At 32.9% G+C, this 16,091-nt stretch overlaps 1 protein-coding gene and 2 long non-coding RNA genes across 3 annotated transcripts; 1 reads left to right on the top strand and 2 right to left on the bottom strand.

Moving 5' to 3' along the window:
- Window position 1: 1 nt before the first annotated feature.
- LOC130498989 (60S ribosomal protein L15-1-like) lies at window positions 2–711 on the bottom strand (the record flags this gene model as incomplete). Its single annotated transcript, XM_056992866.1, has 3 exons — window positions 653–711; window positions 333–499; window positions 2–115 (listed from the first exon to the last, which is right to left on the bottom strand). Coding segments are annotated over exons 1-3 (285 nt in total), but the record flags the coding sequence as incomplete, so codon positions are not given.
- A 5,004-nt stretch (window positions 712–5,715) lies between these two features.
- LOC130498895 (uncharacterized) lies at window positions 5,716–7,276 on the top strand. Its single transcript, XR_008937918.1, has 3 exons — window positions 5,716–6,325; window positions 6,421–6,853; window positions 6,978–7,276. It is a non-coding gene; the product is annotated as an uncharacterized LOC130498895 (long non-coding RNA).
- A 7,183-nt stretch (window positions 7,277–14,459) lies between these two features.
- Window positions 14,460–15,721, bottom strand: LOC130498894 (uncharacterized). Its single transcript, XR_008937917.1, has 3 exons — window positions 15,434–15,721; window positions 15,023–15,126; window positions 14,460–14,932 (listed from the first exon to the last, which is right to left on the bottom strand). It is a non-coding gene; the product is annotated as an uncharacterized LOC130498894 (long non-coding RNA).
- Between the last annotated feature and the right edge of the window lie 370 nt (window positions 15,722–16,091).

Here is a 16,091-nt window from a genome sequence, read left to right as displayed (position 1 = left end):
TCTGGAACTTGAGTTGGGTGACTCCCTGGTTTGTGGGCTTACCATACACAATACCCTTTGGCACTGGCCTCTTGCGTCCACCACGTCTCACACGGACACGGTACACCACAAATCCCTGTATTAGTGACAAATAGTATGTTTTATGTACCAATCAGAACAAGAGCTAGATTTTCAGACATGTGTTTGTTCCAAGAAACACAATAAACATCAAAACCAAGCAAATTAAAGCAACATCATACAATGATAGCACATCCGTTTAAGACAAGTAATAATTATCTACACTCCAAGATCTCATTTTACCAATAAAGTCAAGTTTATGGGGAAAACATTACTTGTTTGGCCTTGTAGCCCAAACGACGAGCCTTGTCGGGACGAGTAGGCCTGACGAGACGGACAATGGAAGGCTGCTGTCTGTACTCCCAGCACCTAACCCTCTGCACGAACCTCATGACATCGGACTGTTTCTTCCTCCATAGCTCAGACACATACTTGTAAGCACCTAGCGTTCACCAAAATCAAATCGAAATTATTAAATTAGTTCGTAACAACAGATCCATAACACAAAATCATCTGAAGTTTGAAAGAGAGACGCTAAATCGATCTAAAGGGCGAGGATTGGATCTAAAGGAGAGATGAGAAGAAGGATTTTTACCCATTTTCCAAGTTTCGCAGAGCCGCACAACAAAAGGGTTTGCCCCTCTTGGCTTTAAAGAAAAGGACTAGGGTTTTAAAGAAAACTGGGCTTACTGATTATATATATAAAAGCCCATTCTGTATGGGTTTGAAAGTTTGGATTAAACCTTATAAAGCAACAAGTACTAGCTAAACGACTGATTAGAATTAGGCCTAAGAGTTCGGTGTCTCATTCGGTATCGGTTTGGGTAAATCGGATTTTCGGATTTTCGGTGCTAAGCTCAAAAGTCCCATTCGGATTTTACTAATTATTGGATCGGATTCGGTTCGGTTCTTTCCGAGTTCGGTTCGGATCAGATGTAGCTGATGTTTAAATTGTCTAAAAAAAAAATTTAAAACTTCAAAAACTGACAATTCTTTTTTTCAAAATCTATAAATCATTTACAAATCTAATTTAAACTATCAAAATTAGCTAAAAGTATTCAAAATAAAAAATAACGAAAACTACAAAAATATTTTTAATACTCTAAAATATCTAAATCACCTTAAAATATATAAAAATATTAACATATTTAACTAATTTCGGATATTTTCGGATCCTAGTTCGGATTTCAGTTCGGTTCGGGTTATAACCAAACACCAAAGTACTAAGCTCATAGGTCCCATTCGAATATTTTTGTATATCAGTTCGGATTCGGTTTCGATTTTTCCGGTTCGGGTTTAAGTAGGTAGTTCGGGTTGAGTTAAAAACGTCCAGGCCTAATTAAAATAATCTGTGTCTTGGCTAGGTATGGGCTTTCCGGAGTCTTGGTTTCGGAACGGTTGATTATCGAATAATCTTCTTATATTCATAAGTTTAAGTTTTTTTGGTTTTAAAAGTTATCGAATTCGGTTTGGTTCTTTTGCGGGTTCGGTTCGGATTGGATTGTAACCAATATTTAAAATCGTTAAAAAATATATTTTTAAAACCTGAAATTTAACCAAACTTTTTTTTTAAATATATATATTATTCAAATTTAATTAAAAAATAGTTAAAACTATGTAAATTAACTAAAACTATTCAAAATAACAAATAAAATAAACTACAAAAATCTTTCGAATACTATAAATATCTAAATTATCTTAACATATATAAAAAACATTAATATATGTAACTAATTTTGGATATCTTCGAATGCTATTTAGGATTTCGGTTCGGTTATAATCAAATCTCAAAATACTAAGTTCATAAATCGAGTTCATATATTAATGTATAACGATTCGAATCCCCAGTTTTGCCAACGTCTAGTCTTGGGAGATGTTGGTGTTGCAAAATGTAGTTTTTGCCAGCATTTTTTCAAGACTATATTTCTGCTGAGTTTCGGTTCCAGTGTTTTTATGTTGTTTTAAGATATATTATTATGGCAACAACTACAGAGAGAATAGCTATTATGAACTATTATTTTTTTTTTTTTTTTTTTTTTTTTTTTTTTTTTTTTTGTTTAACCTGGGGTATCCCGGACCGAGGCCCAGACTAATCCCCAAGGGGAGGTGCAGCCCACGGATGGACCCTCTCTCCGGGTTTTCAAATGGGCCGAAAGCATGACCCATATCCGCGTGGCCACAAGTCAGGGTAATCTGAGTGGTAACGGATTCGAACTCAGGTCCCTTAGGGATCCTGGAACGCCATGTACCACCCGACCACTGACTCGTGGTTAATTATGAACTATTATTGGAATTAAAAAGTAAAAAGAAGAAGAAGAAAATCATCATTACTAATTTGAAACAATGTAGCGTTGAATTTAAGGAGTACAAACTCAATGGCAAATTTTGATAGAAGTTTTTTGATAAAACACCAGAACAAGCAAAGGAGAAACTAAGAATCCAAGACCCATGCAAATCCGGTCCGAAGATCGTTGCCGTAATCAGCCGCCTCCGGAGATCTCGTTCACGCCTCTCCGCTTGGCATTTCAAGACTCTTACCTGGAATTGATTTTGGATCACTGTTTTAATTTTGATTTAATATGTTATTATGTGTTGGTTTTATTGGCTATTTAATATCAACGTTTTGGATTTTAAATATTTTAATTTTAATTTATAGTATAAAATTTTAATTCTGTAATTTATTTTATATTTTGATCACGAGTTTGCTCATTTAACTCATGATCTAGATGCTTAAGTTTGAGTTTATATATTGAAACTCATATAATAAATGAGGTTAGATGAACTAGCTTACGAAAGACCCGAACTCACTATGAACGAAGTTGAGTTGAGGCTACCTCATTTTGACACCTCTATCATTGTCCCACTAACAATAGTTTTAGGAGGCCCAAATAAATATATTTTTGTTTTGAAACACAAGGGGCCAAATCAATATTTAATGAAATTACATATATATATATATATATATATATATATATATTATTAATTTTAATGTCAATATATTTTTTATATATATATATGTATAGTAAAATTATTGTAAGAATTCTATTTTATAAGTTAGTCGGTAATATTTGATTTTAAATATCTAATCAGTCATTTTAATAACATGGTTAACTTCGTTTATGTACATAAAAAATTCTAACAAACATGTATATGTATAGTAATCATAGTTTCTTTTTCTGTCAGTAACCATAGTTTCGTATTATTTATTTATCTATCTTCAAATATTTTAAGTTGATGAAAAATATATTATAAGTTATAAGAGTAATTTATTTGTTATATCATGTAAATCATTTTTTAAAGAAAAATGTATAAAAAAAATTTGTTCATTAAAAAATATTAAATAATAGGAAAATAACTTCATTCTGCTTATTTAATTCAATTGTAGTTATAAGAAAATCTATGCGACTTATTGTTATAGTCAAACAAAGAAAAAAATAGAAAGATAGTAAATAATTATGTTATTAAATTTTATAATAATTATTTTTTACAACAATAATTAGATAAATATATAATTTCTAAAATTATTTTTATTTATACTAAGTTAATGCTAATTTTAGTTAAAATTAAATTCAAAATTTTAAAACATTTGTATTTTAATTATTTATTGGCCTGCCTATAAGGCCGGTTTACCCTAGTTATAAATGTATTTTTGTAGTTTGTATTAAAATTTAATTTTTGCTAGTTCAAACTATGAATATAAAAATATCCCAAAACAAAGATTTGGCATTTATTTACAAATTTAAGATGGAAGCTAACTTCTACAACTATAAAAAATGAAAAAACTACTTTTTTTTTTTTTTGTCATCGACTTTTACAGACTCAAAACGACTCTGTAAACCAAACAGGTAACTCTGCATCCATATGCACGACAAAGGTCGGTTGATTCCTAGCACTTCTGGCGAGGCTGTCGGCCTTTTGATTCTTCGTGCGAGATACATAAATAATATCTGAACTATGAAAGTTTCCTTTCAAAGTCTCGATATCTGCTAAATAGGTTGCAAAAGCAGGCCATTCTTCTGGTTCCGAAACCATCTTCACCAATTGAGAACAATCTGTCGCAAATATAACCCTGTACTGTCTCAGATTCCGCATACACTCCATTGCCCATATTAAAGCTTCTATCTCTGAGTGGAGAGGAGATAGGGAAGCCCTAACATTCCGTGCTCCCATAAGACCATCATATCCCTCAAGTATACTATACCATCCCTGTCCCGAGAATATTTCCTTATCCTTCCAGGATCCATCAATAAAACACCACCGTCCTGGAATGGACGGAAGATCCGAATTTTGTTGACCTACTACTGGTGTAGGGATAATTTGTGCCTCCTTCCAAAGTTTTGATTCTGTGTCTGCTAGTTTTATGGTATCCATAGGTTCAACGTCCAAATGGCTAAAAACCTTATTATTCCTTGCTTTCCAAATATACCATAATATCCAAGCAAACCGATGATCCTCTAATTTTGGAAGAACTCTCCAAAATAAATAATCCATATTAGTGAATATAGACTCTGTGGGGAAAAAGGAATGATTAGATGGGATCAGGGATAGGGCCCAAACCTGACGCGCTGGAGGACATTCAAAAAATACATGATTAATTGATTCCTCTGGAGCTCCACATCTATCACAATATAAGTCCCCGGATAATCCTCGTGAGTGTAAGTTCTTCCTTACCGAAATAACTACTTTTTAATAAATTATTAATAAATTATTTCTTATATAAATTTAATAAATTATTTCTTATATAAATTTTAATAAACTACTTTTTAATAAATTACTTTTTAATAAATTATTTCTTATATAAATTTTAAATATAGTGCATATCAAAAAATTTCATAGCTTAAACTTCAACCTACGTATTTAAAAATAAAACAAACTATATAAATTTAATATAAACTATGCACAAGACTTTCAAAATATTAGGTAGAATATATTTTTCATTAAAGAAAATCTTTGTAAACCCAAAATAATTCCGTGCATTTAAATTTTAAAAATTATATTAAACTTTGACAACATATTTTCTTTATTTATTTCAACTTTACATAAAAATATATAAAAACACAATTTAAACATTTTTGTAACAAATTAGAGTTACGACATATGATAAAATTACAGCAAAATTAAAATTAATAAGTATTTAAATATCTAACGTAAATATTGAAACTAAATTTTAAATCTAAAAAAATAATCAAATTGGATTACAATATTTTGTCATCCATCGGTATAGTCGGTATTTTTGGGATCTAGCGATTTTAGCTGGTTTTATTAAATTTTTAAATAACTGATATTTTTTAAAACTAAACTAGATTACATATCAGATCAGCAGATTTACCGTTTTTACTGCAGATCCGGGCTGGGGTTATAAATGCAAAAATGTTTTACATAGATAACTTTTCACGAATTAGTAAAACATGTGTAATGTTGCTAACTAAATGGATGTGCTTCAGATATTATATACGCTTTAATGTGGCATAGCGTGCTTACAGTTTTTTTTTTTTTTTTTGAAACTGGCTTTCAATATAAAAGAGCAAAAGAAACAAAATGTTTACAAGCCTAACAGGCCTTAATGATCTTACACAACCCATAGTTTAAAACTCATAGTTAGAAACTTCATTTAGAATAGCCCATAGTTAGCCCAGACCCAGTTGTAATGTCTTTGATGGTAGTAGAGGAGAGGAACCGGCGGAGAGTTCGAAGGTAGTATGGACAGGTACAGCGAAGGATGACCGATCATTCATCTTGAATCCAGAGTTGAAACATGGCAGAGGAGAGCTTCGGATTTGATTGTCTGAAGCTCTGTGTCCTATTCCGTATCTGACGACCGATGAGCTTGCTGAGAGCATCAACCGACCTAAAGGAGTTAGCGTGGAGGCGAGAGTTCCGTTTGTTCCATAGCCAGTAGAGAGTAGCTTGCCAAGCAAGAAGAGTAAGGAGCCTTTGCGGTCGCCGTGATTTCTGCCTTGGCAGCGATTGCATCTGCCGCAGTGTTTGATCCCATTGTCTGAGTGGTTGCAGGGAGCATTGCCTGGCGATAAGTTCCCATAGATCATAGCTAAAAGGGCAGAGGAAGTAGATGTGATCACGAGATTCGTTGGCACTGTTGCATAGGAGACAGAGCGGAGAGACAGGGAGGCCCCAATTTAGAAGCCTATCTCTCGTCGGACACCTATCAAGCACAACCAGCCAAGAGTGAAATTGTTGCCTAGGGATCCCATAAGAGAACCAAATCGCTGGAGCCCATGAGACCTCATCAATCACACCTCGCAAATAGGTATACATTTCACCCGTGGAGTACCTCGCTTTGACTGCACCCGCAATCTCCCATTCATAATAGTCTGGATTGACTGTGAGAGTGATCGTTGTTAGGTACGCATGGAGGAGTAGTTGAGGTTCTGATCTCGCTGCAGGGAGGTGCCATGCTCCTCTTCTATAAAGCGACGCCACCATTGCCTTGTCTGAGATTCCTAGTCTTGAAACATAGTTGTTCAGCGCTTGCGCCAGACTCCCAAAAGGTGACCAGTTGTCGTGCCAGAACCGAGCTGCCCTTCCATCTTCCAGTCGAAGTTTGATCAACGGGAAGACCACCGTTTTAAGCTTAAGAAGCTTGTTTGCCAACCATGAGTATGAGGAGCTCGGCTTCGTGGTCCAGTAGTTATGAATAGAACCTTTGAGAACTCTATCTCTGAACCAAGCCACCCACACCGATCCAGCTTTGAAGAAGAGCAACCAAATGAGTCTAATACAGCAAGCAAGGTTCCAAGTTTGAAGATCTTTAATTCCCAGCCCTCCCTGCTCCTTAGTAAGTACACAGTTCTCCCAAGCAACTCTTGCATTGTTGTTGCTCTCGATATTACCTTTCCACAAAAACACACTACAGAGAGAATTTATTCTTCTTATAACCGCTTTTGGTAATATGAATGCAGAGCACCAGAAGGTTGTTATGCCTGAGATTACAGTCTTGATCAGGAGCAAGCGACCAGCAAATGAAAGAGTCTTTACCGTCCATGAAGAGAGGCGCTTTTTTATTTGATGAAGCAATGGCTCACAGGTGACAGCGTTCAGTTTCTTTGAGTTTAGGGGAACACCAAGATAGCGGACCGGCAGCGTTCCACATACTATTCCAGTTGAGGCTTGAATCGTGTATATCTCGGCGTCCGATAGTCCTGAGGCATAGAAGCTTGTCTTCTGCAAACTGACCTTGAGTCCCGACCTTTGCTCAAACTCATGGAGAACTGTGAGTACATGCTGCACTGAGCTTAGTGAACCTTCAATGAAAATGAGGAGGTCGTCCGCAAAAGCAAGGTGAGTGAGCTTTATTTTTTCACAGTTAGGGTGATAGAGCAGGCCTTCATGAGTTGCAGCTCTCTTGAGCATAAAGGATAGACAGTTCATAGCTATTACAAATAGATAGGGGGACAAGGGGTCACCTTGTCTTAGCCCCCTTCTCCCTTTGAAATAGCCATTTACCGTACCGTTATATCCCACCATGAAGCTCGTCTTGCATAGGGGTGGGCGTTCGGGTACCCGTTCGGGTTCGGATCGGGTATTTCGGATTTTCGGGTATTTCGGTATAGGGATATAAAATCCGTTCGGGTATTTCTGTACTTTGGGTCGGGTTCGGATATTTTTAGTTCGGGTTCGGTTATTTTGGATCGGGTTCGGATATTTAGATTTTTAGAAGAAATAAAAATAAAATTTTCAATTTTTTAAAGTTTCTTGTATTTAAAAATATAGATTTCACTTAACTAATTTTTCTATTTTTATAGATTGAGTGATTAATAGATTTGGATATAACATTTCAAAAATAAAAATATTAATTTGGCTATTGTTTTTAAACTTTGGATGTAACTTTTGTTAATACATGAAATAAAAAATTTGACATGCATTTTAAATGAATATCAAATTATTTTCTTCATAATTATATATATACTATATGATCTTAAAGTATGCGTAACATCAATTTAAATATTTTAAATAAAATGAGAGATGTAAACTAGAAAAATAAAGGTAAATATACATATGTTCGGTTATCTTCGGATATCCATTCGGGTTCGGGTATTACCCGTTCGGGTTCGGATATCCAATCTCTCCTAACTTAATATCCATTCGGGTATTTTGCTACTTCGGTTCGGATTTCAGTTCAGGTTTTTCGGATCGGGTTCGGGTGCCACTTCGGATATCGGGTAAAGTGCCCACCCCTATTGCATATGCAGGCCTTGAGAAGAGAGACGAAGTGGCGCGGTAGCTGCATACTTTCCAAGCAAGTGAGAAGAAACTCCCAAGATAGCGTATCAAATGCTTTGGCGATATCCACCTTGAGCGTGCTTACAGTTGATAACCCTTCAATATACAAACATAACTTAGAGAACATAATCATTCTCCTTTTAATAGAGAGATAATGCTTCTTGGCTATCTAGGTTTGACAAAGCTTCGAACTCATGAGATTATTATCCTATGATGAAACAAGTTAATAAAACCTTCTTTCATGTTTCTATGTCAATTAATAAAATTCATCATTGATTTGAATATTGATAGGATGAATACTAAGTTTGCTTAATACTAGGCGGATAAGTATGTTGAACTTAAAAATGATCTTTAGTTGTCAAAATGATCTTTAGTTGTCAGTATTATTAGACCATCACATATTGAATCCAGACAAAAATTTTGTGGTACTTTATAAACACCTAAACAATTTAACATTTATTCTTTTGCGTTTCGAAAGCACAGATAAAAATATAGTATAATATTAAATGTAATATTCATAATTATTATTATGAAGGTTGGTCGTCTGTAATGTAGTGGCAATATTTATAATTTTTTTTGTCTGCAACTTAAATAGACTTTTCAAGCTAAACTGGTAACTACGTATCCATATGAATAACAAACAATGGTTGCTTCTTTACATTTCGTGTGAGACTGTCTGCCTTTGAGTTCTGCGTCCGTAGAATATGAATGAGCTTTGAACTACTGAAATTTCTCTTTAAGATCTTTATGTTAAGCTAGATGGGTTTCACATTTAAAACCAACTAGATTTTGACCCGCCCTTGAAAGGGCGGGTATTATTTTCACTTTTATGAAATATATTATTTGTTTGTAATTATTGAATGTGTTTATCTTAGTAAAATCTTCTTTATAATAAGTTTGACATATAGAGTCTATCTGGTAAACTATGTGTTTTTGGCTTTGTTTTATTCTCTCGCTAATAAATATATTTATTTGGCTTATTGTTAAAATAAATAATTTTAGAACGCAAATGTATAATACTTTTATATTGATATTTTAAACAATGTAACATATTTCTATATTAATTAAATATTTACATTGTAATTTATTTTTTTATACAAATAAACATATTTGTGTAGTCTGTTGTTAAAAAAAAATGATTTTGAATGCAAATGTACAGTACTTTTATGTTGATTTTTTTTATGTGCAGCCATTATTTTTTGTTCAAATATAAATCATTTTCAAATTCTTTCGTTATTTAAATATTTTTAGTTTCTTATACATCAGAACAAAATTCATACAGACCCGGGGGATTCAATTTGAAACTCACACATAAATTTATATCCAAACATGGCCTAATATCAAAACCAAAAAAAATTATACCCGAAAAAATTGACCAGTAACTAAATGGGTACCCCAAATATTTATTTCTAACGGATTCCGTAAACAAATAAAAAATATTTTATGTGTTTGGCTAAATTAAGTGAAATATAAAATTTTATTCAGTAATATTTGTAAAATATTAATAATGATCAATATATGAATATCGATTTGTTTCAATAAGTTTTGGAATTGTACTTAATGAATTTAAATTGATTTGAAATGCATTGATAGAATATGTAAATAAAAAAAATACAAAAAGGAAGTACCTAAAAAGAAATATCAAAACCCAAAAAATATATACCCGAAAGAAACGACCCGTACCTAAATGGATACATGAATGTATATGCCTAACTGATTTTGTAAACAAATAGAAAATATTTTTATGTGTTTGGCTAAATGAAGTTAAATAGAAATTTTTTATTTACTAATATTTTTACAATATTAGTAATGATCAATATATCAATATCGATTTGTTTAGATAATTTTTGAAATTTAATTAATTAATTTAAATAGATTTTAAATGCAATGGTAGAATCTATAAATAAAAAAAACACAAAAGGAAGTACTAAAAAGAAATTTCAAAACCCAAAAAATCTATACCTGAAAGAAACGGCTTGTACCTAAATGGGTATCCGAATGTTTATACCTAAATGATTTTGTAAAAAAATAAAAATATATATATTTTTATGTGTTTGGCTAAAATAAGTGAAATATTTTTTTAATAGTAATTTTACATATTAATAATGATGAATATATGGAGACATCAATTTGTTTAGATAAGTTTGGAATTATAATTAATTAATTTAAATTGATTTTAAATGTAGTGGTAAAATCTGTAAATAAAAAAAATTATAAAAAGGAAATACCTAATTTTTTATTAATGCAATGACTAAATGTGTAAATAAAAGGAAGTAAATATACTGCTATCCATGTTTCCAAACAATTCTCATTTAATATTGTTATCCATGTTTTTAAACAAACCTCCTTTTTAAACTGCAATCCATGTTTCCAAACACACTAAATGTTTAAAATGCTATCCAAGTAACCAAACAAAATGATTTTGTACTTGAGTTTTAATAAGATAGATTGGTTATAAATAGAGTGGTCCATCTATCTTATATATTACTAAGAATCCCTTCCAATACCCGATATGGGACAACTATGTGTCTAATACGCCCCTCGAGATGATGGCTCTTTGAGCGTCAATCTCGGAATGTTTGGGCAATGATCGATGGGCCAAATTTGGGCCAGATCGATGTAGAACGGGTTGGTTGCGTGGATCGGGCTCTGATACCATGTTAAGCTAGACATGCTTCACACTTAAAACCAATTGGTTATAAGTAGAGTGGTCCATCTATCTTATATATTACTATGAATCCCTTCCAATACCCGATATGGGACAACTATGTGTCTAATACTTTATGTCTTCCAAATAATTTGCAAATGCTGGTTATTCTTCTTGTTCAAAAACTATCTTCACCAACTAAGAACAATCTGTTGCAAATATAACAGTATACTGCCTTAGATTCCGCATACATTCCATTGCCCAAATAAGAGTCTCTAACTACGAGTGAAGTGGTGACTGATTCGCTCTTGTATTACTCGCTCCCATTAAACCATCAAAACATTCCAGGGTATTATACCACTCTTATCCTGAATAGGTTTCCTGATTTTTTCATGATCCATCCGTAAAATACTACCTACCTGAGATAAGTGGTATTGTTGTTTCTACTGGTAAACAAGTTCGATCGATTTCCTTTGTAAGTGAATTATGCGCCTAAGCCCCAAGTAGTGGCTCTGTTTCCGTCAGTTGAAGACTATCTCTATGATCGACATCCAGTTTGCTGAATACTTGTTATTTGATTTTCATATGTACCACATAGGATGCATGCAAATTGATGTTTCTTTAATTCTGGAGAAACTTTCAAAACTAAATAATCCATGTTTGCAAAAAGTGGTTTAGTGGGAAAGGTATTTGGATTCGATGGAATCTGTGAGAGTGCTTAAACCTGAATCGCCGGTGGACACTCAAAAACACACATGGTTTTTGGATTCTCCAGGTTCTCCACGTCCTGCATAAATTGTAGCCCTTTTGCTCTTAAATGTTTCTTAATCACTAGACATCCTGATACTAATTGCCATAAAAAGTGTTTCATCTTAGGTGGACAACTTACTTTTCAGTAGAAAGCTTTTAGTGGAGCGATCGATGGACCAAACTCTGGTAATATTCTTTCTCTATCTGGGTACACTCGTTCTAATTGATATCCAGATTTGACCTTGTGCCTTCCATTATTAGTAAAATGCCATCCTTCACGATCAGTTGTCTGAAATCTATTTAATGAGATAATTTCAATGATTTTCACATTTCGAGGATCCACCAGATTCCGAATTACCTATAAATTTCATGTTTTCGAGTTCACATTGATGAAACAACCACTGTAAGATCCGTGTAAAGATTATGTTATTTTTTCTTTGCTTGTTTCGGGCAAGTGAATGGAAACCAAAAATCATTTCATACTAAGATAGATGATTCTGATCTCATTCCTTTGATTAGCCATTTGGTATTTAAAGAAGTAGCAGATGATTATTAAATTTGGATAGTGAGAACCTCAATATAATAAGAAAGGTTACAATTTATAAGATGTTTTTCTTTTGATTTTTGTACATAAGAATTATGGTGTTGGCATCTGAAAAATGAAAAGCAACTGAGAAAATATTTTTTTACTAGGCCAATTTTAATGGAATACCAAAACAACAAATTGGTGTAATTTCATATGATCTAATGGAACACCAAAATTGATACTATTCCACCAAATATGGTGTAACACTATTCATCACACCAGATGTTTTATATACATATTTTATTGGGAAAATTTGGAGAAATGCACTCCAATAAGAATAAAATTTGAAAACTACACCATTATTTAATTTTTTGAAAAATACACTTATATATATATAAATTTACCTAATTGCCCATTTTTAATATTTTTCTGTTTCTAATATATTGTTTAAAATTGATTTTTAAAATGTATCACTACAGAATCTACCAATTATTCTTTTAATATATCTACACAATATATTTCTCATATCTTTTTAATAATATCTTAAATTATTTAATTGTTTTGAAAAATTATTAAACGAGAACACAGGGCTAAAGCTCTGGCTACAAGCAATGGAGCAACAAGCTCACCTTCGTAATGGTAATAACCAATGTCTAATCCTTACTATGCATTTTGATGTCTGTGATCTTAATATCTTGCTTTTGTTTTTTTTACTTGTTAGCTTTAAACTAAGCATTGAGGAAAGAAGTGGAGAGGATGAAGATGGAAACGGGAGAGATCGCTAGTAACTCAGATTCTTACTGGGAATGCAGCAGGTTCAGTATTCTCCTTCAACGTTCATGGCGATACCACAGTATCATCATGGCTCGATCAATAACAGCCAAGATATGATGCAGCAGATGCGAGGGTTCAATCAAAGCCGTCCGATAGAGATGTCGAATTCTCATAGTGTCGGAGTTTCTGCAGAATGGACGGATGCAAGGGCTAGAGATAAGTAGCAATAATAGCTTGAGCTTGGTCAAATCTGAAGACCTTCGCTCTCTGCTAGTGAGAGTAGCTCTGCGTATTGAAAAAAAAAAGAGACTACGGGGGCTGAGAATTACATCTGTTATAGGCTTTTGAATTCATTTGATTTTGATTCACTTTCGATTATTTATCAATTCTAGAAATACCAAGAAAGGACGTATAAAGATTTGTGTTGGTTTGATGTTGTTAAGTTGGTCACTGTGAGTTGTATTCCTATCTTGGGAAGATTACTCAAATAACACTAAATCATGTTTTTATTACTAGATTAATTTCTATCTTTTTTTATTTACTACACTATTTTTTGTACCTATAATACCCTTCATAGCTTTGTTAACAAAAAAACATAATTACAAAAATACCATTATTATTTTTTTGCCATCTCATCAAAAATCTGCCATATATAAGTAAGTTTGCCGGTAAAAATCTTCCACACGAAATAACAGTTTTTCTAGTCTATGGCAAATTTATTATCTTTCGCAAACTTATCAAAACATAATTAATATTGTTAAATACTTTGAGGAACAAGTCTACCATACATTACAACAGATTTATTTATGTTGGCAGGTTTGTTTTCAGCTGACAGTTTTTATATAACAGATTTTTATTGTGTGATGGCAGACTTTTAATATGCGAAAGATTTTTTCACATCCAATGAAATTTTGCTCGTAGACTTTTTATAGTTTGACAGATTTTTTTGTTTTCGAAGTAGCAGATATATATTTTCTTCGTTTATAAATGGCAAACTTTTTAAATAAGTATACTTCCTAGCAGACTTATAAAATTAATAACAGAACTAACTCTGTATCATATCATAGCATATTTTTATGTACGTTATAGCAGACCTTTACAAACTATATGTAGTAACAGACTTTTTGACTTGAAAAACCTGTTTTATGTAAATATTGTTTCTTGTCTAAAAACAGATGGTACAAGCCAGGGTTGAAACTGTTGTTCTGCAGTGCTTGTTCCAGATGAAGCATGAGGGCATAGTTGTTCACCTCCAAAGTTCTCAGCTGTTTCCGGTATTGAGTAACCATTTTCCTCAAACCCTGCAAGACTGACTTTGCCACTTCTTCTACGTCACAACAACTCGTTTGAATAAACCATACTCCTAGAAAATAGCTTCTAACTACTTGTTTGTACGTTAAAGCCAGAAGGTGCGTTGCATGAAAAGTTCATGATGGTTCATGAGTCCAAAGGAATACTGTGATCAAACAAAACAAGAAAAAAGCTCTGTGATTTATAACTTTATGCAAACTTTTTTCTTTTTCTTTGTGTTCTGTCAGTGTTTTCAATCTTGCCTGTAATAATAAACAGTTTCTATTTCGTATAAGTGCACAAACAATATATCACTCTGCATATGTGACGTAATAGAGAGCTCACTATAAAACAGATCCAGGTAGTTCTGCTGGCTCAAAACTCTCTCTAAATCTTATTGTCAGTCGCTCAATCACGGAACATAACTCAGCTATCAAACCGGAGAGAGGAGCTTCTGGTTTCTTATTTTAACAACACAGTTTCTTGCTCCTCGTTCTCCCTCTTCTTTCTCTCTATCGAGCTGCGTTCCGGGAACAAATTTTGTAACAAGAAAATCACTCAAGGCATTTGCATCTTGGTCTTCTGATGTGTCAAAGATCACCATGCCTTTTGAATAAATTCCTGGAGTAGCGGCCTCCTAAAGCTATCTGCAATACATACAACAGAGAAAGAGTTGGAGATTGGAAGGTCTAGAATGGTAAAGTAGTTCAACAGCAGCCTGCTAATGATTCTATTACCTTGCATGGCATCATTCAAAGAAGCTCCATCATCAAAACCAAATGGTCCCGTCAGATACAACCTTGCTGTATATGTTTTTGCACAGTTTGATTTAATCATCTCTCTGTAAAAAGTGTAACAAATGTACACTGTAGTTAGGAAAACATATGTTAAAATCGAAATTACCAGACCACTATGTACAATGATATAGACAATTGCTAGCGTATAATTATGAAACTGAGATGCAACGAAATCCTTATATTACTATCAATTAAGAACAAAACCAGGAACTCTGGAGAAAGGTAAAATCCAATTCAGTGATACCCAGAACCACCAAAATCGAAATTTTCGAGTTTTACCCTTGATTGCATGATTTCTGTGTCAACTAAACAGATTGAAATCAACGGAAGTAAGAGTAGAAAGTCACTTACATTAGATGCAATTCTCAATTTCAGAAACGTAATCTTGGGTCGTCGGATTTGCTTCTCTAATTCACTTTCTCTTTTGTGAATCTGGAGGTTTTAGTGATAGAAAACGGTGCTACGAAGTCAGAATCAAGGAGTCTTCAAGTCACAAAACGAATGAACCTCGATTGTTGAAGAATTGACAATTTAGGATTTAGGATTCATATCTAATGAGAAAAAGGGAAATCGTGGAGTGATAATGAGAAAGGGGAAATCGATAACTTACATTTTTGGCTAAAGATTTTTTTTTTTTTTTACGTGTTTAATGAGAGGTGGGGATATTTGTGTACTTTGGTATCATATTTTTGTTTTCTTTTTTTGTGTGTTACTCTAGTCATTTCTCATAAAATCTAAGTTATTCTAACTAATTTCCCATTCTTAATAAATTAGTTTTCCCCTTTGAAAACAATGTTGTTTGTTTGCTCCAATTTCTATAATTTTTATGCATGCCTTGAATTAATTATTAAAATCTCTAATTTGGATAAAAATGTCAATTCACAATTAAGAAAATGTATTTTTCAAAAATCAAAATAGAAAATGTATTTATCAAAAATCAAACTGTTATTGGAGTAATTTACAAATTATCCCTATTTTATTATGTTTCATTTAATAGTATTATTCAATT

The sequence above is a fragment of the Raphanus sativus genome, chromosome 8 (genome assembly GCF_000801105.2).
Source record: "Raphanus sativus cultivar WK10039 chromosome 8, ASM80110v3, whole genome shotgun sequence".
Lineage (NCBI taxonomy): Eukaryota > Viridiplantae > Streptophyta > Magnoliopsida > Brassicales > Brassicaceae > Raphanus > Raphanus sativus.
The sequence above is the reverse complement of the archived record's forward strand: the minus strand, read 5'-3'. Positions and strand labels throughout refer to the sequence as shown.